This window comes from Anabrus simplex, chromosome 4 (genome assembly GCF_040414725.1).
Source record: "Anabrus simplex isolate iqAnaSimp1 chromosome 4, ASM4041472v1, whole genome shotgun sequence".
NCBI classification, from domain to species: domain Eukaryota; kingdom Metazoa; phylum Arthropoda; class Insecta; order Orthoptera; family Tettigoniidae; genus Anabrus; species Anabrus simplex.
Window position 1 is genome coordinate 55,362,919 of NC_090268.1, and position 26,291 is coordinate 55,389,209.

A 26,291-nucleotide genomic window follows, 5' to 3' on the forward strand; every position below is an offset into this window, starting at 1 on the left:
GCTCTCCATGCCACGCTATCCTGTGTTAACCTTTTCATTTCTACGTAACTATTGCATCCTACATCTGCTCTAATCTGTTTGTCATATTCATACCTTGGTCTACCCCTACCGTTCTTGCCACCTACACTTCCTTCAAAAACCAACTGAACAAGTCCTGGGTGTCTTAAGATATGTCCTATCATTCTATCTCTTCTTCTCGTCAAATTTAGCCAAATCGATCTCCTCTCACCAATTCGATTCAGTATCTCTTCATTCATGATTCGATCTATCCATCTCACCTTCAGCATTCTTCTGTAACACCACATTTCAAAAGCTTCTATTCTCTTTCTTTCTGAGCTAGTTATCGTCCATGTTTCACTTCCATACAATGCCACGCTCCACACAAAAGTCTTCAAAAACATCTTTCTAATTCCGATATCAATGTTTGAAGTGAACAAATTTCTTTTCTTAAGAAAGCTCTTCCTTGCTTGTGCTAGGCTGCATTTTATGTCCTCCTTACTTCTGCCATCGTTAGTTATTTTACTACCCAAGTAACAATATTCATCTACTTCCTTTAAGACTTCGTTTCCTAATCTAATATTTCCTACATCACCTGCCTTCGTTCGACTGCACTCCATTACTTTTGTTTTGGACTTATTTATTTTCATCTTGTACTCCTTACCTAAGACTTCATCCATACCATTCAGCAACTTCTCGAGATATACTCCCAAAATTTAATTTCTTTATGTCCAGTAGTTTTGGCTTGGCGATGATGAATCTGTTAGTCAGTCAGGACATGTTATTTTATATATATAGACTAGCAAGATACCCATGCTTTGCTATGGCTTTAAACTGAAAATTATTATTCAAAGTTTTACATTTTGGAGAGCCCACTGTCAGCTAAGCCTGTAAAATACGTTTTTGGGGGAATGATTATTTATTTTCTGATCAAACACTCATTTTAACCCCATATGGAAGAATTTGAATGTTTTAAACGCTATCTTATTTAAAATCTGGGATGTAAAAGCGACCAACCTGTGAAATTTTGATTTTGTACGTCGAACAGTAATGGAGGAATGAATACTTTCCAAGGGGTTAATGTTTTTAATATTTATTAACAAGTAGAGTATAGAAGACCAACCTTCATTAAAAAAATGAGTTAGTGCCTGAAAGGGTTTCAGAAGAATGGATATTGTGTTTTTGAGGGTCAACCACCATCTAAACCCCTTAGAGGACAAATATTTTGAAGTATATGATATTTTACACCTAGGAAGTAAAACAAACCGTTCTAGTAAAATTTCAACTTTGTAAGTCAAACAGTTTTGGAAGGATGAATAATTTCATTTATGGAGCTAACTTCATTTAATACTTTAGGGTTGGAATGTTAAAAATTATTTCTTATTTCATACCTATGATTTGAAATTGGAATTTTGTCTTGGTACGTTAAACAGTTTCGGAGGAAGGAATGAATATATTTGTTTTCGGATCTTAACCCTCATTTAACTCTCTGAGTGGTTAAACTGGTTTCAAACCTTCTGTTATTTAACACCTAGGATAACATTTGAAATTTTAACTTCATAATTCAAACAGTTTATTATAAATGCATTTTGTCATCATTCCACATCCCCCAGATAAAACCCCCATAGGGTGTATTGTTTTAAGCCCACTTCTTATTTGTATCCTCATAAAAATAATTCAACTACTTTTACACCCCGTTAAGTTGATATCTCCCCCCCCCCCCACTCCCCCCAACAAAATACATGTGTCTTTATTTCTAAAGGTGATTCCAAATACCAATTTTCTCACCATAACATCCTTCGTTTTTGAGATATAAGTATCCTCAAACAAAGAATTCAACTCATTTAACAATTCATTTATCTTCCCCTTCCCATTAAGAATACGTGTTTTTTTAAGAGGAGATTCCAAATACAAATTTTCATGTCTGTGTCATCTTCAGTAATTGATATCCTCATTAAAAAAATTCATCCCCTTTTACAGTCTTTTTTACAACCCCCACCCCAGAAGTGTTTTTTTCTTAAACAAAAATACATGTTACTATATGTTTAAAAGATTAAAAATACCAATTTTCATGCCTGTAATATGTGGTAAGTTTTTTTTAATATACTGTAGATATGGTCATTTTAAAACTTCACCCTCTTTAACACTTCCCCTTAAGTGGATTTTCAGGAAACAAATTATGCGTGTTCCTTACTTTTACAGAAGATTCCAAATACCAATTTTCACATCTGTAACATATTACGTTTTTGAGATATATCATAGATATACTCATTAAAAAATTCACCCCTTTGTGACTCCTGTTTACCCCCTCTTAAGAAGATTTTTCCAAAAACAAAAAAATACGTGTTTCCTTATTTTTAAAGATTTCAAATATCAATTTTCAAGACTGTAACATCTTCAGTTTTCGAGATATATGTATCCTCATAAAAGGTACTCAACCCCTTTTTCACCTTTCTTCCACACCCCTTAAGAGGATTTTCCAAAAACAAAAAAGTATGCGTTTCCTTATTTTAAAAGAATTTAAATACCAATTTTCACATCTTTAAACTGTTAAGTTTTTGAGATATAGATACACTCATTTTAAAAATTCACCCCCTTAGCGACGGAATATCCAAAAATCCTCCCTTAGCGAGCACCTACATTGTAATATAAATGCATCCTCAAAATTTCATTTCTTTATGTTCAGTAGTTTTGGCTTGGCGATGATGAATCAGTCTGTCAGTCAGTCACTCAGGACATGTTATTTGATATATATACAACCGGCCCCGTGGTGTAGGGGTAGCGTGCCTGCCTCTTACCCGGAGGCCCTGGATTTGATTCCCGGCGATGTCAGGGATTTTTACCTGGACCTGAGGGCTGGTTCGAGGTCCAATCAGCCTACATGATTAGAATTGAGGAGCTATCTGATGGTGAGATAGCGGCCCCGGTCTAGTAAGCCAAGAATAACAACCGAGAGGATACGTCGTGCTGACCACACGACACCTCAGCCAGTCACTGTTATGAATGGTGTGAAAATATCTCTCGTAGGGTTGGTTGGTGCATGTATTTCAGTGGGCTTGGTAGACTGATATGTAATCGCAACTTCTGGCTCGGTGAAGAAAGCAACGGAAAAGTACCTCACTCCTCATTTCCCTAGTATGATCCTTCAGTGACGCTTAAGGTATTTATGACAGCTTTTGGCGCAGCTGTGGAGGATCAAACCAGCCTTCAGGCTGATTACCCAACATACAGATTAGGTTACATTTTATACACATACAGAAGTACTCTCATCAGAGAGATTGTAAATGTAAAGTAAAAGATTCTATAGACTATCATAAGACAGCATGAAAGTCTGCTTTCAAACAACAACACTTCAAACAGCTGGAATGAAAAACTAGAAAGGTGCACATGTAGCAATGAACGGTTTCATCATTAGCATTACCATGTGGTAGTACTCATGACAAACCACGTCATCAATAACAATCTGAAGGTTAAAATATTCTGAGCTTGGTCATTTCTGTAAAGTGGGATGCTATCCTGCTTACACATACAGTAGTCCCGATGAGGATTTCTCCTCTAATAGTTTAGAGACCCCTGGTAGATTGTATATTGTTAGGTGCCTGAGCACAAGGAGGGCCATGATGCTGAATATGTCCGAGATGCCCACTCCTAATCCATAGCAACTGGTATCCTGACTCTCAGGACCACTTACTAGGCCTCTCAGCCATTGAGCATGGTTCACAAATTAGGATGTGACTACAGTAACCTACAACATGAACCATCCCTTGATATTAAAGCCTCTTAAACTGGACCATCTCAAAAAAGTATTGCAGGCAATTTTCCTATAATTTGTGAATTGTGTAAATATGTATATATCTATGCTGTTCTTGTATAATTAATGTTGTTTTATTTTATGCTACACAATTAATAATAATCCTCCAAATAATAACATTTTTTGGTAGTGAACTCTTGTTATGTTATCCTTATGAACTTCTCAGATCAGCATTTTCAAAAAAGTAAGCTTGTAGTTTTATATTTTAATTGATTCTATAACCTCTATTTTTATGTCAGTCTTAACCCCAGGGACTTAACTTTTTGTTTCAAAAATTCCTAGACCAACATTTTCTGTTGAAATAAAAATCCTTACAATTAATTAAATCAATGAATGATACAGATGAATTGTATGCAAATAATCAATTAATATATTATATATTTTTATTCCACAGGTATTAAGTAGACAATATTATTAGTGATTTGTTCCGCCAAAATACTATTCACTGTCATTTATATTAGTAATACTGATATAAAATTATTATTCTTTTAGTAGCATCCTGGTCAACCAAATCTGGAAACATCGAGACATTATGGACACCTGCAGAAGATACAACAGCTTCAGAAACTTTACCACCAAAATTACCAACTTCACCACCAAAATTACCAACTTCACCACTGCCTCCACAAACAGAGCCAGAGGCCACAGAAATATTCAGAACTCTCCAAACGGGTGAATCAAGTTGCTTACAGAAGAATCTGACGAAAGAGAGCGGTGAGATTAAGTGGCAGAAAGACACTGATACTTGTAATGCCTGGCTAATTGATCTGCAGGGCATGTGCAATGGAGTAGATATCATTATAGAGAAAATTAAACTAAATGCGGAATTGAATGAATACCTCATCATAGCTCCAAGTAAGTATTCAGATTCCCTTCATTTACTTGTTAAGATCTATGTCTAAGGAGGATGCGAGCATTAACCATTAGCCAAATATGTTAAACATTTATTCAAGATATTATTATTAATATTATTATTATTATTATTATTATCATTATTATTATTATTATTATTATTATTATTATTATTATTATTATTATTATTATTATTATTATTATTATTATTATTATTATTATTATTATTATTATTATTGTTGTTGTACCGGGAGGTACACCTCCACACCGTGCATTTAAATCTTGCACCTGAAAGAACTCCTTCACTGAAAAAATCGTGAACTTGAAACTAGACCTATTTAAAACTTTACTCACAATATGTCACCACTAATATCTGATGGAATTTTGTTATTTTGAAGTTTCCTGTACTGTGTGAATTTCTACTTGTTTTTTTTAACCATTCATCAAGAAGTTTGGACATTCTTCCATAGATGTCACGGACAAAAAACTATGATCATACACCCTGGTGCGAAGTGAAAGAACTTTTGATTTAAAGAAGTTTTGTATCCATAAGTTTCTTTTTTACTAATTGATGCTCATTTATTTTTGGGTTGGCAATATTTATCTTCTCTTTCCGCCAGTTTTGAATCTAGCCAATCCCAAATTTCTGTAATTAATTTTCAACCTATCACAGCCTTCTCCTTCGATCTTGAGTGTAACTTTTAAATCATTCAATAAACGTGAGAAGGTGTGGCTAGTTTAATCTGGAATGGTCTCAAACTTTCCCTGAGGGTTTATAAACTGCGGATTTTCACGTCTCTTGGCCATTTGATCGTCATCTAACTAAGTGTGTGTGTCAAGCAGGAGGCGCGCGGCGCCTCTTTCATCACGCAGCAGTTCTTCAGCAAGGTAATGGCCACATAACATCTTTAGTCCATGCTAGCTCTGCAGTTTAACCCGAGGGACAGGTCCAAAACTTTAACTATGTAACCAACTTCTCTAAAATGTAAATCTCCTTTCGGCTAATGTAAAAATTTCATAAAACTTTAATGGTAAATCGGGGATAGAGAGTGATATACCCTCTCAAGCTCCCCTTCATCTTGGCTTGAGGTGCCACATTTGTACCTGCAATGTATTAAAGTTATCTCCATCTGCGCTACCTCAGTAGTTTGGGATTAGCCCCTGTTTCGTCGGCCAAGTGCCCTATAGGTCTTAACATTTTTTTGGAGCTCAGTCTTCGACTCCATTCAAGTTGTACTCGGGCCGTTTATTTAACCTGTTCTTTTTCTCTAAGGCCCTGTAGGTTGGGTACTAGATACCTCTGTGTAATGTTGTGTTGCCTTAAGTAGGCTTGGAATACCGAGAGCATCTTAACTCTTTTTCAAGTGTTGTAAAAGTGCCTCTGGGAGGCCGGATATTGTAGTTCAAGGAGCTAGTGCTCCATGTATCAGGGGATTTCTGCCCTTGTGTAAATTTGTGAGCTTTGTAAATTTGAGCAAGGAGCTCAAGAATTGTAAAGCTAGGGGCTGGTAGCCCGAGAGTGTTAAAGTTCTGAAATCTTGGATTTTTCCAAGTCTTGTACCTGAAATATCATTGTTATCTCACTAAGTGAAAAGTTGTTAAGTTTGTTGTTTTTCAAAAATATAACTTTCAGTTTAAGTTTTAAATTCTTTTCTTGACATCGTAGTTAGACCCATTCATCCCAGCACCTTCTTTCACCTCTTCTGCTCCTCGGGTAACCCCGTAACAATTATTATTATTATTATTATTATTATTATTATTATTATTATTATTATTATTATTATTATTATTATTATTGTACCGGTTGGTACACCTATACGCTGCACATTTGAATTTTCTGCCTTAAATTACTCCTCTACAGCTGAAACTCTGAACTTTAAAACTTAATTAATTCAACCGTTTATCTGAAGATGTCACTGTGTTAATTTCGAATTGTTTTTGTTTACTAATTATCAAGAAGTGTGGACATTCTCTCACAGATGTCTCTGCCAAAAACTATGATCATGCACCCTGGTGCGAAGTGATGGAACTTTTCTTGAAGATATTTTATACTCATAAGTTTTCCTATAACTAAATTTTGTTCTTTCATTTGTAGGTTGGCAATATAAATCTTTCTTTCCGCCAGTTTTGAACTTAGCCAATCCCGAATTTCTTTAATTAATTTTGGACCAATAGTGTCCTTCTTCCTCAATTTTTTATCTGTAATTTTTGGGGAACCAATAAACGCCTGTGGGTGTGTCTTAATTATTCATGAAAGGTCTCGAATCTTCCATGAGGGTTTAAAAACTGCTGATTTTCATGGCTCATCGCCACTTTAACAACATCTTGCTTAGTGTATGGAAGTATATCAGGGGGCGGGTTGCGCCCCTTCCTTCGAGCAGCAGCTCTTCAGCAAAGGTAATGGCCTTTTTACATCTTTACTTCTTTCTTGGACAGCAGTTTAAACCCCCGGGGAAGGTTCGAAACCTTTTCAAAGTATCCTACCTGTTCAAAAATGTAACTTAGTGCCGGCTTATGTAAACATTTTCTTATTACTTTAACTGTAAATCGGGGATAGAGAGTGCCTTACCCTCTCGAGCTCCCCTTCAATTTGGATTTGAGGTGACTACGTTTTCATAACCGATTTTCTTCTCTTCATTAATGTGTTAAATATTTTTCTTATACGAGTCACCTCTATAGTATGGGAATTGTCCCTGTGTATCAGCTTAACGCCACTTAGGTTTTAACAAGCTTTCATGTAGGAGTGCAAGTACACGCCTCCATTCATCTTGTTTTTTTGGGGCCTTTTAATTAATCTGTTCCTTTTCCACGAAGGCTCAGTAGATTGGGTACTAGATACCCCTGTTTCTTGATAGTTGTGCCTTGATGGCAGTTAAGTGTAATAATCTGTTATTGCCTTTAATGGGCTTGGACGATTGAGAGCGGGTCTGCTCTTTCTGGTATTTTGAAAAGTGCCTCAGAGAGGCTTTAGATGTGGAGGTGGGAGCAAGTGCTCCATGTAATTAGGGGTTTTCTGCTCTTTGGTAATTTGTGGTTGTGAGCTGAGAGCTCAGGAATTGTAAAAAGTAGGACTTGTGGCCCAGATTGTTAAAATCTATCTAAATCTCGGCTTTCTTGGTCTGGTACCTGATTTGACTTGTTGTACTCGTTAAGTTTTCTATTCTATGTAAAAATTTGTTAAATTTTGTTGTCTGTTGAAAATATAACCTTTATGTAAATTTTTAATTCATCTTTCGGACTTGTAGTTAGACCCATTTCAGCCCGCACCTTCTTTCACCTCTGCTGATCCACCAAAATACGGTAACAATTATTATTATTATTATTATTATTATTATTATTATTATTATTATTATTATTATTATTATTATTATTATTATTATTATTATTATTATTATTATTATTATTATTATTATTATTATTGTACCGGGCGGTACACCTCCACGCCGCTAATTTAAAATTTGCGCCAGTTGAAACTCCTCTGCTGGAGGAAGTCTGAACTTTATATACGCTATTAATTCGCTACCTTCTCAAAAGATGTCACCACGTGGAAAATTTTGAGTTTTTGAACTGTGTCATTTTTGATGTGTTTTTGTTTTGCTTGAAGTAAGAAGTGTGAACTTTCTCTTCTAGAGGACACTACTGAAGATCAACAATAGTGCACCCTAGTGCGGAGTCAAAGAACTATTTTGTTGGAGAAATTTTTATTTCAAATGTTTGTCTTTGCTAAAAATTTTTCGGTTATTGTTTAAGTTGGCTGTATACCCCTCTCTTTCCCCTTGTTTTGCATTTAACCAATCCCGAATTTCTGTTATTAATTTCTGACCAATCGTAGGTATCTTCCCCCAACTTGAATATGTTGCTGTATCCTACCCAATAAAAAGTTTGTGGGAGGGTGTTTTCATTCCCCTGACACCTAGAACCTTCCGCGAGAGGATATAAACTGCTGATTTTTGGGTCTCCGGGCCACTTCTGTTCCATCTTTCAGTGTATTAAGTACATAGCAGGAGGCGGGAAGCGCCTCTTTCCTCGGCAGCGGTCAACAACAAGGTAATGGCCGATTAATAACTTCTTTCTTTGCTTGCTCAGCAGTTTAACTCTCGGGGCGGGTTCTAAGCGTTCCACCATGTAACCTTTTCTTAAATGTAACTACTCTTTTCATATATTCTCTTTTAAAGCTACATACTGGGATAGAGAGTGCTAACCCTCTCGAGCTCCCACTCATATTGTTTTGAGGTGAACTTATTTTTCTCAACCTATTCTCGTTAACGTTAAACAAATTGTTCTCTTCTTAAGTCACCTCTTTAGTATGGGATTAGCCCTGGTATTATCGGCCTAGTGCCAAGTAGGTCTTAATCAAAGTGTATTAGGAGTGCAAGTTCGCCTCCTCTCAAATTGTTACCTTAGAGGTCATTTAATTAACCTTCTTTTCATTTTATAGACCTCAGTAGATTGGGTATTTTACCCCTGTGTTTATGTCCGTTGAGGACAACTTGAAGGTGGAGTTTGGTGTGGCCTGGGAGAGGCTTAAATTTGAGAGCGAGTGGCTCTTTTGAAAATTGAGTGTTGTATGCCTCGTGGAGGCTTTTCAGTGTAATTTGGAGCTAGGGCTCCTAGGCATGAATGGGGTTTTCTGCCCCTCTGTTGAAACTTGTGTTTGGAGGTAAAACTGCGCTGATTGCCCAAGCATTGTGTTTTTAGGGCTCGAAGCCCAAATCCTGTAAATATTGTAACTACCCTTTGACTTGCTACTTTGTACCTGCCATGCTTGTTATTTCTTTGTTTTTGAAAAGAAAATATAACCTGGTTAAATTTTAATTAATTTTACTTTAGTAGCTTGAGACCCATTCACCACCCCGCACCTTCTTTCACGCATAACTACCACAAAAACACGGTAACAATTATTATTATTATTATTATTATTATTATTGTACCAGGTGGTACACCTCCACGCCGCTAATTCAAACTTTGCGCCAGCTGAAACTCCTCTTCTGGAGGAAGTCTGAACTTTATCTACTGTGTTAATTCTCAAGTTTCTCAGAAGATGTCCCTACTTGTAAATGTTGAAGTTTCTGAACTGGGTCGTTTTCGATGTATTTTTGTTTTGCCTGTAGTAAGAAGTGTGGTCATTCTCTTCCAGATGGCACTACTGAAGGACTACAATTATGCACCCTAGTGCGAAGTGAAAGAACTGTGTTTTTGGAGAAATTTTGAATTCATAAGTTTGTTCTTTGTTAAATTTCTTTCAGTTATTGTTTAAGTTGGCAATATTAACCCTTTCTTTCCGCCAGTTTTGAATTCGACCAATAAGGAATTTCTGTAATTAATTTTCCACCAATAATGTGTTTCTTCTTCATCTAGTGTAGGGGTTTTGGTTATTAGCCAATAAAGTGATTGTGGGCGGGTGTCCTCATTCCTGAAACGCCTCAAACTTTCCACGAGGGTATATAAACTGCTGATTTTTGGATCTCCGCGCCACTTCAGTAACATCTATCAGTGTGTAAAGTACGTAGCAGGGGGCGGGAAGCGCCTCTTTCTTCGGGCAGCAGTTCAACCACCAGGTAATGGCCGTTTAATAACTTCTTTTCTTGCTAGCTCAGCAGTTTAACTCTCGGGGCAGGTCCGAAGCCTTTTACCATGTAACTTTCCCCTAAAATGTAAAGACACTTGGTATCAATTCTATCTTTTTAAACTACATATTGGGATAGAGAGTGCTTAACCCTCTCGAGCTCCCACTCATATTGCTTTGAGGTGAACTTATTTTCACAACCGTTTCTTCCTTAAGGTAATGTAAATTGTCTCCTTCTATAAGTCACCTCTTTAGTATGGGATTAGCCCTTGCATTAGAGGCCTAGCGCCAAGTAGGTTTTAAATAAAGTGTATTAGGAGTGCAGTTTTGCCTCCTCTCAAGTTGGTATTGTGGAGGCCATGTAATATTTCTGTTTCTTCACTGAATAGGCCTCAGTAGGTTGGGTATTTTTACCCCTGTGTTATTTGTGTTTGGAGGTCAACTTGAAAGTGGAATTTGGTGTGGCCTTTGATAGGCTGGAACTTTGAGAGCGGGTTGCTCTTCCAAAAATTTTGATTTCTGTGTGCCTCGAGGAGGCTTTACTGTGTAATTGGGAGCAAAAGCTCCTGGGCATGATTGGGGTCTTCTGCCCCTTTGTTGAATCCTGTATATCGTAATGTTGGGCTTATAGCTCAAGAATTGAGTGTCTGGCTCTCGGAGCCCAAATCCTGTAACACTGTAATTGTACACTCTCGAATTGGTTACTTTGCTACTCTGTACCTGCCATTCTTGTTATTGCTCGATTTTGATAAGAAAATATAACCTTGTTAAATTTTATCTTAACTTTAATTCCGTATTTTGAGACCTGTTAACCCGCGCACCTTCTTTCACCTCTGCACATCCACAAAAGTCGGTAACAATTATTATTATTATTATTATTATTATTATTATTATTATTGTTGTTATTGTTATTGTTGCTGTTGTTGCTGTTGTTGTTGTTGTTGTTGTTGTTGTTGTTGTTGTTGTTGTTGTTATTCCAGCACTCTGGTAAGGATAGCAGAGCAAGTAGGCAGACAGACATAACTAATTTAAATGTATTGTTATCACTACTGAAATAAAGCACCCTTTTAGTTTTAGAATTGTAAATATAACAAAGCCAGCCCCACGGTCAAGGGCTAGCAAGCCTGTCTATTATCTAGAGGCCCCAGGTTAAATTCCCATCCAGGTCATGTATTTTTATGAGGATCTGAGGACTAGCTCAAGGTCCACTCAGCCTACCAGAGAACAATAATTGAGGAGCTATCTTCTGATGAGTTAGTGGCTGCAATCTAGAAAGCCAAGAATAACAGCTGAGAGGATATGTTGCACTGACCGCTTGTCGCCTCGTAATCTGCAGGCTTTCAGGCTGAGTAACAGTCCAACAAGGCTGTAGCCCCATGGGGTTTAGTTTGGAGGTATAACAATATGACAAAATCTCGGAAGATACAGGGTGGCACACGAATAGTTGACACATTTTAAAAGCAAATATAAAATGCTACTTATGTACTATGTTGTTAAAATTTCGCACATACACCTTCCCTGTTTCATGAAAATAACTGGAGAGGTGACATTGCTACTTTGTCTCCAAATGCCTGCATTCCAATGAGCTTTCTGCCATGACCGACCACGGCTGACTCTCCGTTCAGCAGCACGCCGAAACAGTTATATTTTATTGAGAATCAAAAAGTGTTACAGAAACACAAAGGAAATTTTGAGCTGTATTTCAGACTAGGTGTGTACCAGCAAGGAACACTATCCTTCGCTTATAAAGAAACTTGGAAGAACAAGGTAGTGTGAACGAAGGAAAGCGACCGCATGCACCAGCAGTTCGGTCTCTTGAAAACATCACTACACTGAGGATCACCATGCAGCGCAGCCCACACAAGTCAACACAGGGAGCTTCAAGAGAAAGTGGAATATCGCGCCATTCAATTCAAAGAATGTTACATGGTGACCTTCAATTGTACCTGTACGAAATGACTGTACTACACAAGCTAAAAGATCTTCACAGGCAGAAGAGATTGCAGTATGCCTTATGGACTCAAGATAAAGATGAAGTACTGTTTAACACTTGGTACTCTGATGAAGCCTATTTTCATCTCAACAGGGCAGTTGATAAACAAAATGTGCAGTTATGGACTACAGAAAAAGCAGACATTATTCACGAAAAAACCATGTATCATAATCTAAAAATAGCTTATAAAACTACATACAGTAATGCCAGCATCCTACATAATTCCAAATCCATTAACAATAAAAATCAATATAGCCACTCAGGAGTCTATCGCATGAAATGCAATGACTGTGAAGCCAGTTACATTGGACGTACTGGGAGGAACTTCCAGATATGTTACATTGAGCATATCAATGCAATAAAATGTAGACATTTTTCAGCCATAGGACAACATATCGAAGATTACAAACACAAATTTACAAATATTGAAAATGACATGCAAATTCTGAGTACTAACCCCAAGAGCCCCTTACTCAGTATAATGGAAGAATTTTATATAAACCTAGATCAGTATGTCAACCCAAATTTTAATTTGAATGAAATTTACAGGAAAAACCAACATTCTTTTTGATGCCGTCATCCCCCTTCTAAAAAACAATTACCTAAAAAGAGTTAAGAAGCAACACCCGATACACACAAAAGAACCGCCCAGAGACACCCCCCCACTCCAGTCTCACTCCCCCAGTAGCCGCTCCCTCCACCCCTTCAAACTTCCCCTCCGCAGCCACAAGCAGCAGCTCTAGACAAACACGCAACAGTACTCGACGTGCTGCCGTGTAATGCACAACAGTGTCAACATCTAGAGTAAGTACAACACACACTCTTTTACCTCTAACAAAAAACCTAGTAGACGCAACTTCTCACACACTTCGTTTCTACTTACAGATAAATACAGCCTACAACATAAAAGGAAGAAGCCTTCACGCTCGCTATCTTTCAAATCAATATATCAAGTATTGTAAAACAAATTGACACTTGATAAAATTATACAACACCAAATTAAGGAGCACGTTGCTAAAACAAATGTTTATTCTTACAAAATGCATTTTACTATCAACACAGCATTAGTATATATTATGAGTCTTGTACATATATATTGAATATGCCTCGAATTGAACACTAGACAACTACCCGATTCTTCAAAAACAGTGTCCAAGTCACTTCAAGACCCTCATACTACCAGCAGAGGAACACGGTGAAACAAACAATATAGTTATTACAAGAATAAACCCTCGAAATGTTTTAATCAATTAGCCATAAGTTTTAATGCAAAATAGTGGACACTTCAAGAATATTACTATCAGTGCATACATAGCATTGCATGTTTTAATTTTTACACTGATCAAAACAACAAAAACATTTGCAAATGACATGTCCTTTTATACTACGTAACCCTTTTACAATCCAAGAAGAGAGGACTTATTTTACTATTTTAATTGTATCATTTGTTTTAGATGGTCTGTTGAATTGGACAATTGTCACGACTGTACAATATTTTCCATTGTGATGTTTTAAGAACCATATTTGTAATTGTCAGCTGAGGATGACCCTTGAAGGGTCAAAACCGGTACTGTGAAAGATAATATGTAAATAAATGTATTGATAAGGTGGAGGCTTCAGTATCAATCTTATGTTGTTAAAACCACGTGTGGGGAAAACGTGAGTCTGTGGGTAGCTCTGTCAAGCTATGGGTTAATTGGACCATTTTTCTTCAGTCAGACAGTTAATGCACAGCGATACAAGGACACACTGGGGAATGAATTCATGCCTCAACTTCTCACTATCCCTATTCATACACAGTGGTTTGTGCAAGATGATGCAACACCTCACACAGCGAACGATGTTCTTGACTTTTTGAGGGGAGTATTTCGTGATCGTGTAATGTCTCATCGTTGCCCACAGTACAACAATATAGGCAGATTCTTCTGGCCTCTTTAAAGCCCAGATTTAAATCCTTCTGATTTCTTTTCATGGAGCTATTTGAAAGAAAAACTCTTCGCTTCAAGACCTCAAAGCCACATGGAAATGTGTGCTCGGATTGTGCAGCTCTGCAGTGAATTCATGAAGACCTGTACCGCAAAGTCATGAGAAACATGCGTACTTGTCTCGAAGAGGTTGTCTGCCGTAGTGGAGGCCACATTGAACATGTGATATAGTGAAATGTATTTCCAGGGTACAAGCTGCCTGTGTCTAACATTTCATGAACTGATTCATCGCTCGCAGTGCTACAGCCTTATTCGGGTGGTGCTTTTCTAAAAAAATTTGCACCGTTTCCCGAATTTTGCACTTCTTCCGAATATCAGTTGAAGTGAGAGATTCAATTGACTTTTCCTCCTCCTCTTCCCCGGACGAGATCTCCATAACCTCCTCCTGTTGTTCGCAATGCAGGTCTATCAGTTTGTTGATGGTCAGTTCCTGGCTATGTTGTTCCACCAGCTCTTGAATGTCCTCGTCATTCACCTCCAGCCCCATAGTCTTCCCTAAGGACACAATTTCATAGACAATCAGCTGCTCATTTTCACCAACAATCCCGTCAAAGTCACGTCCAAGAGTACAGTCAGGCCACAGCTTCCCCCAAGCGGAAGTGAGAGTTCTCTTGGTGACTCCATCCCACGCTTTATCGATGATCTTCAGGCAGTTCACGTTGGGGAAATGATTCCTCCTAAACTCTCGGAGGGTAAGGTTTGTTCCTTCGGTCACTTCGAAGCATCGCTGAAATAATGCTTTGGTTTATAGCTTCTTGAAGTTCGAAATGACTTGCTGATCCATAGGCTGGAGTAGTGGAGTAGTGTTCAGAGGAAGCAAGTTAACCTTAACGAACTTGAATTCCTCCAGTAAGTCGTCCTCAAGGCTTCAAGGCCTGGAGGATGAACAGGAGCATTGTCCATAACCAGAAAGACTTTGAGCGGCAGATTATTTTCTGAAAGGTATTTCTTTACTACAGGACCAAAGACCTCATTCATCCATTCAACAAACGAAGAGGGGAGGGGAAACGTCGGCACACGTGACACTCGTATTGCGGAACTTCACTCGCTTATCAAGTTACAATTTATTAAAAATGTTTGCTCATCTTGTGAAACACTCGTAGACTAAGTTACTCGCATTCCGAGGTTTCATTGTACCATGGTTAAGTTAGTAATTAAAAATCTGTTAGCCCCATGATGTAGTCCCTTACTCAGAGGAACTAGGTTTCATCCCCAGCTTATTCTGCGGTTTTAATCCTGGGCAGAGTTTCTGAATAGGATTTATTCAGCATTTTAGCACAAGCACGCTATTACTGACTTGTCTTGTTTCTTTTCAGTTTATCAGGCTTGTTAAATTTAATTTGAACTAGCATATAAGGCACCTAGTACCAAAAGCTGCCAAATCCACTTTTTTTGACAGAATGGAGTTTTACATTGCTACTGACAGTTTTTACCCTGAGGAATTCAATGCAACCATGATTTTGGATCAAAACCTGACATATTCCATTAAAATACATAGTCAACTATGAGGCCGAAGTTTCAATATTCGCCAAATCCAACACCTGTAGTGGCATTTGTAATACTGATGTCTGCCAAATCCCTGGCAGCTGATCAGTGCTTTCCATGCTACTCTGCATGTCACACTGTTTGTTAGTCTCATAGGCAATGCACTGTTGAAGCCTTTCCTTCTGTTTGAATGAGGTTCATATTCTGCTTTAGAAAAACAAGAAAATCTAGGACTTCAAACTGAAGAAAATGAACAAGATGTAGTAGACATGATATGGGCTTTTGGGTTTATGCCGTGTCAAGAAATCAAGGTGAAACTCTTTACGTTTCACAGAGAACTTTGCTCTGCATCTTCAGAAGAAAATCTCGACTGTTCCTGAGGAAGATGTAGTAGTTTATGAGGAAGGAATAGATACAGCTGTATTGTAAATGCAAGGAAAGTGTTAAAAACTGTTTCATTTTCATACCCGTAATGCTTCTTACACTGTGTTGTAATTAAGTTACATCTTCCTTTATATGCCAGGAGAAAATGCCACAAGTTCAAAGTGGACCTCAAATTGCAAGGAAGAGGCCAACACACTATGATTTCTTTTCACCGCAGCACTTGTAGTATGAGACAGGCAGTAGCAAGCTCAAAAACTGCAACGGACTGCCGCAGACTCCAAATTAGTTGAGTAGCGCCTTTATAGCCAGCCCGTCTGGCTTTATCCTCTTCCGCCTCTACAGCTGTTGGTAAACCATAACAATGGAAATGGATACTTTTCTGCCTGTTTTGCCGTTGAGCACATTACCCTGTGTTAGGGCCCTTCATATTTATATCCCCGGGAGAGAGGGTACCCCCTTATTTTAAAGCCCCCAGGAATTGGGCTACCTGTTGGTCCACGGATCCAAAAATTATCCTTATGGGAACCCGTATCTCCCACCCGCGGACGCGCTCTGAAGGGGCAGATTCCCCTGCTTACCCATTGGGAGTTAACCCCTGCCACTATGATTGAGGTTATTTGCAGAAATTTTCCTTTATAATGTGATAATAATACTTGGCCTTCAGATGGCTGAATTAATTTAAACTAGTAACCATTAATTGAGGAGTTGGATGCAATAACAGCGTAAGTAGACTTACGTTATTTTGAGAAACAGAAGCTTGAAGTTTATAAATGTTCTGAGTTAAATGTTATATTAGGAATCAACCTGAATTTCATTTAAAGACATTTAAAAGAGCCAGGAAATGTATTTCCCGAAGAATTTTATTGATCTGTTAGCTAATAAGAAAGACAGAGTTATTTAAAATTTCCTTTTATACACTGTTATTGCATGAAGAGCAGGAAAATTATATTTTGCCACCTACTAGTATTGATCAGGGAGTTAGGAAAGCATGATCGCCCACTATAGAGGAACAAAAGTGGCTGTTTATCCCACCTCAGTTCTCCAAACCGTCTAAACTTACTAAAATTAGGAACAAATTCCGAAAAGAAAAATCCAATTAAGAAAAGTAAAAAAATTACGTTTATTCTTTATTTAATATTCACTTTTTTTCCTTTATTGTGTAAAGGGCCTAGAGAAGTTTGCTACAGTGCTCTCCCCAACTACGGTATTAGGCTACGGTAATCCCCCCCCCCCAACAGATATTTGAAATGTTATAAAATTAGAAACATTCCTTTCTGAACAACTTTTATTCCTATTTTCATTTACAAAATTATTCTCTCAACCTAAACCTTACTTGTTTTAAATTCTCAAATACCGCATCAATGACCAAAATCAGGGTAATTCATCTTCACATGCTGCATTAGCCGACTCTAGGGGATCATTACACAGAGACATGACCTTCACATACCATTCAACATTTTCAGGTTTTAAGTATTTCATTAGTGAAAGAACATCATCCCTTTTGTCTGCTTTTACACCACACTTTCTTACATCAAGTAGCCTCAAATCATTAAAACTGAGAAAGCTAGCATTCCTCTTTAAGAAGGTAAATGGCACATAGTTAGGAGTGTAGGACTGTGACCCTGATACAACACCATTATGGTAATAAAGTCGCACAAACTTCTGTATCATGAATCTGTTGCTTTTAGCAGAGGGCATTCTTAGAAACATAGGTCGAAGTGCTGATACCCAGTATTTTATTAAATGTGACGCCATTTCTGCACTGAAGGGTTCTGGATGCTTCCTACTGTCCTTCATGATGTTCAGATATTCTTCACAAGTTTCTATGCATTCAACCTGTTTTAGAATAATGACATATTTCCCGAAGTTCCTATCACACTGGCTAAAAGAATGCCCTCTAACAGGAAAAATATGTTCAATCTCAACTTTCAGATCTTTAGACAACCAAGCACTGAACATTACCATAGCATTATTCTTATTTTGACCACCGCATGAGTCGGACAAGAGCACAACTTTCTTTTTGATGGGCATTTCCTGTAGTTTTCTTGTTAAAAAGTCGTGTAAGAAAGAGCACACTGAATTGGGGTTCTTTTTAGAGTCACTCTCCAGAAAGCAATAGAAAGCACTACTACCATCATTGTGACAATGCACATTAAAGTTGTAAAGCCACAACAAACGCTTATAAAATTGAGCTGTCACGTTAAGTCGAGGTAAAGGCAGGTTTTGAGCATAGTCAAATTCAACCACGAGAATATCGCTGTCCTCATTTTTTACACTATTCAGTAGCTCTTTCTTTAACCCACTGTATGCCTCAACTCGCTTTTTATGGTAAACGTAATGGTTTTTGCAATCATGATCAGGGTTTGCTTTGAGATATACCTCACATTCTGCACAGTAATCACAGGTATCTGTCTTTGGTTGTCGGAATGAATATTCAGAATTTTCCCTGAAGTACTTGTGATATGCACTATACCCTACTCTCAGAGGTTTACTCATCTTAATAATACTGCTTGAAAGCTGTATATAATTTCACAACCTTTAATTCAGGGTTCTCAAAGTACTTCCTGTTTGTTTTTGCCCTGCTGTAGTGAGCTTCCCGATGAGGAATCAGTCCCCAGTGTTCTTCCACAAGCTGCCAGACATTATCTGCAATTTTATTCGGACGGTTGTTGTGTTTTCCTCTACGATCTTCCAGAACAGCACCTATAAAATTGAACAGTAGTCAGGGCTTATTCAAACAGTAACTATGACAAGCACATCCATACATCCATAATAACTTTACATACCATATTACACTTACCTGTTCTTAAGGATTGTTGCACGGTCCTCAGTCGCATTTCTGATATTTGGAATAGAGAAAGCAGAAATTGTCTACAAACAGGCATCTCATCATGCTTCACTTTTATACAGTAACTCCATATATTATCTCTATTTTTAGATCGGTTATGCTTTTGAAAGATTTTTCCCTTTTTTTTCATATAACCCAGCAAAACTGCATCCTGAAGTAACTTGTCACCAGTCTCCCAATATGATCTAAAGCTATTCTTCTGATCTTCATATGTTACAGTTTCAAAACACCTGAAAAAGATGTAAAATGTAAGAACAACCCTCCTTCACAACACCACTACATTAATAAAATGAAACAACGTTCTGATTCATTACTTTTATTAACGCTAGGTAGACAAGAACCAACCGAACTTGTAAAGAAGAACCTACCTTTTCCTGCAACATTTATCCACTTTCCTAAATTTCTTCTTTCCGATTTCCTTTCCACTTGTGAGAGAAATGTAACTTCTGCCACTGTTTCTTGCACGCTTTACAATATTTCTTTTTCAAGTATCAGGATCTTTCATCCTTTTTCTTCCCCTGCACCTGGGCTTAAAACTGTCGTCTAAACAGGCAGTATCATCAAATACTTCTGAATCACTTCCTACTGATGTATCAGAAGTGACGTCAATAGAAATATCGGCACCAGCCACAAAACCTTCTCTTCCACTCGCTGACATCTTCTCCAGCCAAAGAACTGGCGGCAACAGATCATGCCGCTCGTGAAGCACGCCTCATCATGCAATAACAGCGTAGCGCATGGTACCAGTTTTAGTGAGCTCCTGACCTCTAGCGGCACCCTAGCGAACTAAGACCTGGATAGGGTTGTAGTGAAAGGACCGGGAAATTCGAAAACGGTATTCATGCAATAACAGCGTAAGTAGACTTACGCTGTTACTGCATCTAGCTCCTCAATTGTTGTATTAATAGTTTAAAAATTTAGTAATCATTGATTATTAAACATTTTTATTGTACTACACCTCTTCCAGAGTTACCTGTATTTTCAAATCTTTCAATCCTTTGTTTCAGAATCTGCTAAATCCCAATTTCAGTACCAAACACTGCCACATCCAAATTTTCTCAATTTTGACTTGACTTATTTCCTTTAATTCCAGGTGGAACGTAGGGCCTCGACGGAATTTATCCAGCTTGTTCTATCTGCCACCAATGCTTTCACCTCCCTCCATGTCTTGTTGACTCCAGCAATCTCCCTGTCTATGGTTCTCTTCCAGGTAATCCTTGGTCTGCCTTGCCTGCGACTACCTTGTGGATTCCAGCTCAATGCCTGCCTTGTGATACTTTCTTGTGGTCTTCTCAGGGTGTTCCCAATCCATCTCCATTTTCTTTTCAATATCTGTTCCTTTATGGGACTTTGATTCGTGGCCTCCCAAAGGTCTTTGTTTGAGATGGTCTTTGGCCACCATATTCTCATAATGTACCTCAAACAATGATTTATAAAAGTCTGTAAACTTGTGGTAATGTCTTTGGTCACTTTCCGGGTCTCTTTTCTCAACTTTGCTTCTTAAATATTTCAAAAACCATATTCCATAAGACTTTTATATTTGAAAGTTCTATGCTAAATGGCTAATTGAAAAATTTAACATTATATCTGTTACTCAGGACGATTTATTCTGGACAGTTTTTTTCAATTTGCTGAAAATGTAGGTAAATGGATTTGGCACCTCATATGTTTGAAGTAGATTGGAATAGTTGTTATTACTTATTCAAAATGTGATTGCACATGGGCAAGGAGGCGCTAGTGTTAGTTTGTAGTAGTAGGTAGTGAGCCGCACCCCCTCCCTTACCGACAACCTACCTCACCATAAAACACACATGTCGGAAGTTTCGTGGCATGAACCGAGACTAGGAAAGGCCAAACACAGCCCTGAACTGGAAACGGTCCTCATTTCAAAAAGTAGAACAGGAATGAGACCAAAGCTACTAGCAATAATATCGCAAATAAATTTAAATGAGGTTTTATTGATATAATAAAATCAAAAAGAAACAAGAAATGAAGCCAGCAATTAAGAACATAGGATACGTCATGTGCAGAGCTCATCCGATTGAAGTCTTAACACTAACGTATGAGCACAGCTTTTTTAAACACCAAGCTTAAATTATTCATAAGACAAGCTCACTGTCTCAATTGCAATCTCGCTACATAATGTGGTAATGTGAATACAATCCACATGGATCAACTCGGTCATTCTTTCCGCGAGATTAATAGAATTCATTATATACGCGTCTATTTAACTTCCACATCGTCACAACAATTACCACACAGATCAAAGCTCCCATGCGGCATGGAGAAGAAAAAGGGGTCCGGAAGGTAAAAATAAGATGCGAGAGATCACAACATAGCACAGAGTAATATCTCTGGACCAAAGGAATAAAATTTAAACCCAAAAAGAATCACAGGCATATGTATAGCCTAAATATAAGAAAAGAACATGGCGGCCTCATGGGCAAGCAAAAGGCCGTGATAGAAACCAAGGCAAAATAAATATCACCGTGCCGGCAACAAACATGAGGCACAGAAACAAGATTAAAATGTAAAATAAGCTGACCGATACATCATCCTTTCTCCCCTTTCACTCACCAGCACACACCCAAACATTCAGACATTGCCAGTATTGGCAAATAATCTGAGCAGTTGCTCCAGTTAATAAGTTGAACACAATCTCATATAGTATGACTCTCATGGTCACACACAAAGGTGTCGCATATGTCAGAGATAGTGTGGACGGCGCAGGCAATTAAGAGTGGGATAATAGAGACTCAGTGGTCACACATAAACCCATCAGCTCATGCACTCCGAACGACACGAATGGATCTCCGTGTCGACACACAGGGCATACATTCATTGATGGCAAAAAACTTCACAATGTAGTGCACGTAAATAAAATCAATCAGAGACCCAACTAACATAATAACTCAATCACAATAAAGACATCTAGCACACAGCTCATTCATGCAGCAGAGCAGAAGGACGCATATCAATCGGCCATCATTAGAAGAGGTGAACGGTACAATTTAACCATAGAAATAATATAAATACAAGGATTACCATACCTGTAATATCAATAATCAAAGTAACAAGAAGGATGGCAGTACGGATCAAGTTTAAATCTATTGAAAACCCATTTATGGGATAAAAACGCCACTCCAATCTGCGTGGGGTCCATGCTTACACTCCACACACATAACAATGCAAAGAAACGCTCCAAAGAGATAAAACTACTGTCTCGCCAAAAGAATGATCTTCCATGCTCATGCCCGAGGGAGCTGCCCTCTCTGGTACAATCATGGAAACACTTAAGTCAATTGAGGTGAGGCCGATACAAGCTCTTTGCAATATGGGAAACATCATTTTTATGAACATGCCATATTAGCATGGCTCAGTAGAGGACAGTAAGGTGAGTAGTGGGCATGTCAATGATTGTGGACAGTCATCACTTGAGTCTCGCATTACTGACTGGACAAGATGAATTTTAAAGAATTTGTGAGTGTTATATAAAAATGAGCAAACAAATGTACTTACTTTTGCAGGCTTTTCAAATTTTCAGCTGTTGCCTGTTCTCAGATGCCACATATTCCTACCCTACCAGTCTTCCCATGGCTTTAGCTATTGTTCTCCTCCAGCAAACACTGGAGCGATTGCTGTTCCTCCACCCATCAGACATGTCCATACCATCTCAGTGCTCAAGCATCAATCCTATCAGTAACCGGTTCTTCTGCATCCGTCTCTATTCTAACTTATTCATTCCTCAGCCGATCTAACAAACATTATAATAAATATAAATCCATAGAATGTTAGAACAAATGGAACTACTGTATCACCAGGGACTGAACAACTGACTAAGTGAGCAGACAAGGATTTAGCACGCTACTGTACCTGCTGACAGAGCCTAGTGACAGAGGACCAGACAAAAAACAAGCTATAGTTCTGTTCATGCCATAGCATTAATAATGTCTTGCACCCATGCTAAAGAGACTTGTAACAGACGGTGAAAAGCAGAGAAAGAGAACAAACGCGTACATTAACACTTTCAACACTATGCTCATACAGGATACGGGCGTACTGCTTTCCTGATGTGGACGGTGCCCGTATGCCATGTGGGCATGATTTTCGTGCGTATTTATGGGCAGCTGCACGTATCTCATACGGTTCCCGTCCCTTGCTTGGAGGTCGTAGTTTATCTAGTGTCCACTAGAATGCAGCAGTTATCAGCAAGTTCAAAATGAAACGATAAAAAGGGTCATTTCTCCTTGCCGTGACCTCTACCAAAGCACTCGATGCACCAGGTGCTGAGTGTGCCAAATATGTCGCGCTGTTAACTGTGTTACTGTATGAACATGTCCTCATGCCAGCTCAATGATAGTGATATCTTGGATATTTCATCAGGAGAAGCGGGTTCAGAAATAGATGACAGTGATCGATACTCTGCTTACTAACCAGATAACATATCAAGTGATAGTTCGGGTGAGAATTTTATTTGTTACATCTCCTTCGAGTGCAAGTTTTTTTAGTTGCATTATTTCACTCCAAATACAAACGATAGAAATACTTTACCTCTCCTAAAATTTGGGCCTATTTCTTTGTTTAGACGAAGAGACGCAGGCTGATGATTAATCGATGATGCTTGTTGTCTAAAGGGGTCCAAAATCCAGGTCAATGGCCCATCAGAAAGGTTCTTATCACTAAAAAAGTAAGAACCATGGTATTTCTCATGTAGCGGTACTAATCAGAAGTAACATAGACTCACGGTGTTCCTCACATTGTGGTACTACTCACAGGTAATGTAATATGCACAGGTAACGCGGACGTATGGTGTTTCTCACATTACGGCGGTTACACAAATTTAGTAAGCTGTAGAATTTAACACAAATTAAACAGTGTATTATGGTTGGACATAATAGCAGGCTCTATAGCCTGAGCCATGCCATGCAAAACAAGACAGTAATAAAAAAAAATAGGTGTACTAAGCATAGTGACCCGTACTATCCAGTGGTGTTCTTCACATAGTGGGTACTGATCACAGGCAACGCAGACCTACGGTGTCGCTCATGTAGTGGTACTAATCACAGGCAATGTAAGCCCATGGTGTTCCACATATAGTGGTACTAGTCACGGGTACTGTAAAATCCATACTGATTCACCCTCTATTGGCTATTATTCACAAACCCATTGCGTACCTAACATAGTGGTTCTACTCGCAAGTAAAGGCGACCCATGGTGTTCCCCGCATGATGGTACTAATCACAAGTAGTCTCATGGTTCTAATTGAATCATCCCTGGCCGTCCCTTTTAGTCACCTCTTACGACAGGCAGGGGATACCGTGGGTGTATTATCCATCTGCATTCGCCACCCACAGGGGTTGAGACAGAGAGAGAAGAAAGAAGGGATCCGACACTTCAAAAAATGAAGTACCAGACAAAGAAAAGCAAGAGCCATGACGACATGAAAGTGAAAGACTTCCTAGGCCTCGCAAACATAACACCGTCAGGGTCGGGAAAGAAAAAGAGTTGACCAAGGGAGGGCGGACAGGAGAAATGAAAGTGAGGAGCCTTGCACAAGTAAGTGGAAGCAATGCCAGGTCTCAACCAAGGACTCCGTGGTCGCCAACCCACGCTCCCAAGATGAGAGGCCCTGGGGCCCCTTTTAGTTGCCTCTTATGAGAGGCAGGGGATACTACAGGTGTTTTCTTAGTCTGCGTCCCCTACCCACAGGGAGTTGTGTATTTGGTCCACAAGAGCAATTTTATTTCGCTCAAGTTTGCCAGCAAGCCAGGAAGGACCCCCCCTGTCAGCCACCCGGGACGCGCCACGTGGGAGTATTACCTCTCCCCCTGCTACGCCAGTGTAGTAGGTTCATGGACAAGATAAATACAAAAGGAAAAAAAGGAACCTAATAAGTAATAGACAGGAAGTAACAAATCAAGTAATATACTGTATTTAGTAAGAAACACAGCGACAGGTCACTAATTTCATTTACTGCCTCAGTCTTGAAATGTTCCATATGAAAGTTATACAATGCTTGATTCTCTGCCTATTTTGTTCATTGAGTTGTTGATTAAGATGTTCATCACTATATAAGGTATTAAAAAAATAGCAATACATTAAAAAGAGGTAAAGGCAGTTATAGGTCTTTTCTGCTCTGATGGCAGGCAGCCTGCATGCTGGCAGGGGAAGCGGGGAATGTGGGGCCGACCAATCCAGCATAACGCGAGAGGCCGTTAAGGGAAAGAGACAGAGGCCACTACTACAATGTTGCCGGGAGTGCCGGTGCCGCGTTAAAGTTGTGTTGAAATCCACATAGCTATGAAATAAAAGAGCTTCATATGTTATAGACATGATACTGTATAGGCTTTTGGGCTTATGTCATGTCAAGAAAATCAGGTGAAATTCTTTACGTTTCGCAGAGAACTGTGCTCTGCGTTATCAGAAGAAAATCTTGACTGTCCACGAGAAAGGCTTCTTAAACAATGAGCTCTTGAAATTTAGACATTATTAATAGAAGTGGAAATGGTACGGTCATTTGTCACCAGATGGCTTCCCGGACATGGCACAGTGCTAGTGTTCGAAGTGGAAGCTGACATTGACACAAGGCTGGAATGAAACATCTGGCGATGAGGAACGTACGAATTTGGTAAACACCGAGATGAAATAACAATAGTTTGAGTATGGCCTGTGGATGAGTTTTATAATTTTTATTTATTTATTTATTTATTTATTTATTTATTTATTTATTTATTTATTTATTTATTTATTTATTTATTTATTTATTTATTTATTTATTTATTTATTTTGATTATTTTATTATATCTTCGATGTAGTATGATACGAGTTGCTTTATTTTTACTTGAACCCCATAGACTTCAGTATCCTCCACAACGAGGTATTCCCCTTTGAAATTTTCTCTCTCTTTCTAAATCACCAAGTAATTTGTTCAGTGTCGGGTATTCACCCTTTATGTAATAACTGAGGAGAGTTCTTCTAATTACATCTTTATGGAATCCGTTGATTGCCTTTGTTATACAGTTCATTTGATTCGTTTGCACGGTCATTGAAATGAGATGAAACCAGATGACTGGGTACTGTCTTTACCTTCCTTTACTATATGCTGAACGGTTCACGTACTAACTTGACAAGCTTCTGACACTCTCTGCTGCACTTTATACACACTCACTAAAGGGCCATTATTTACTGCTTCCTTTTGAAAATATTCATGAACATTGTTGATCATTTTTCTACCCTGGCTCCTTATCTCCTCCCTCTTCACCATTGTAAGGTACAGTATATAGTGCAGTTATTACATATAAAAAAAACTCAATCAGTCAATACTGATCTGCATTTAGGGCAGTCGCCCAGGTGGCAGATTCCCTATCTGT

General features: G+C 38.5%; 1 protein-coding gene across 2 annotated transcripts in view; it reads left to right on the top strand.

The window, feature by feature from the left end:
- LOC136871609 (uncharacterized) overlaps nucleotides 1-26,291 on the top strand; it is a 161,608-nt gene that overhangs the window by 34,419 nt on the left and 100,898 nt on the right. Inside the window, exon 3 of one of the 2 annotated variants that reach the window (XM_067145064.2) lies at nucleotides 4,301-4,663. In XM_067145064.2, the coding sequence (XP_067001165.2) occupies nucleotides 4,301-4,663 (363 nt within the window). The remainder of the gene's footprint in view (nucleotides 1-4,300; nucleotides 4,664-26,291) is intronic. The other variant, XM_067145065.2, reaches the window with a different exon arrangement.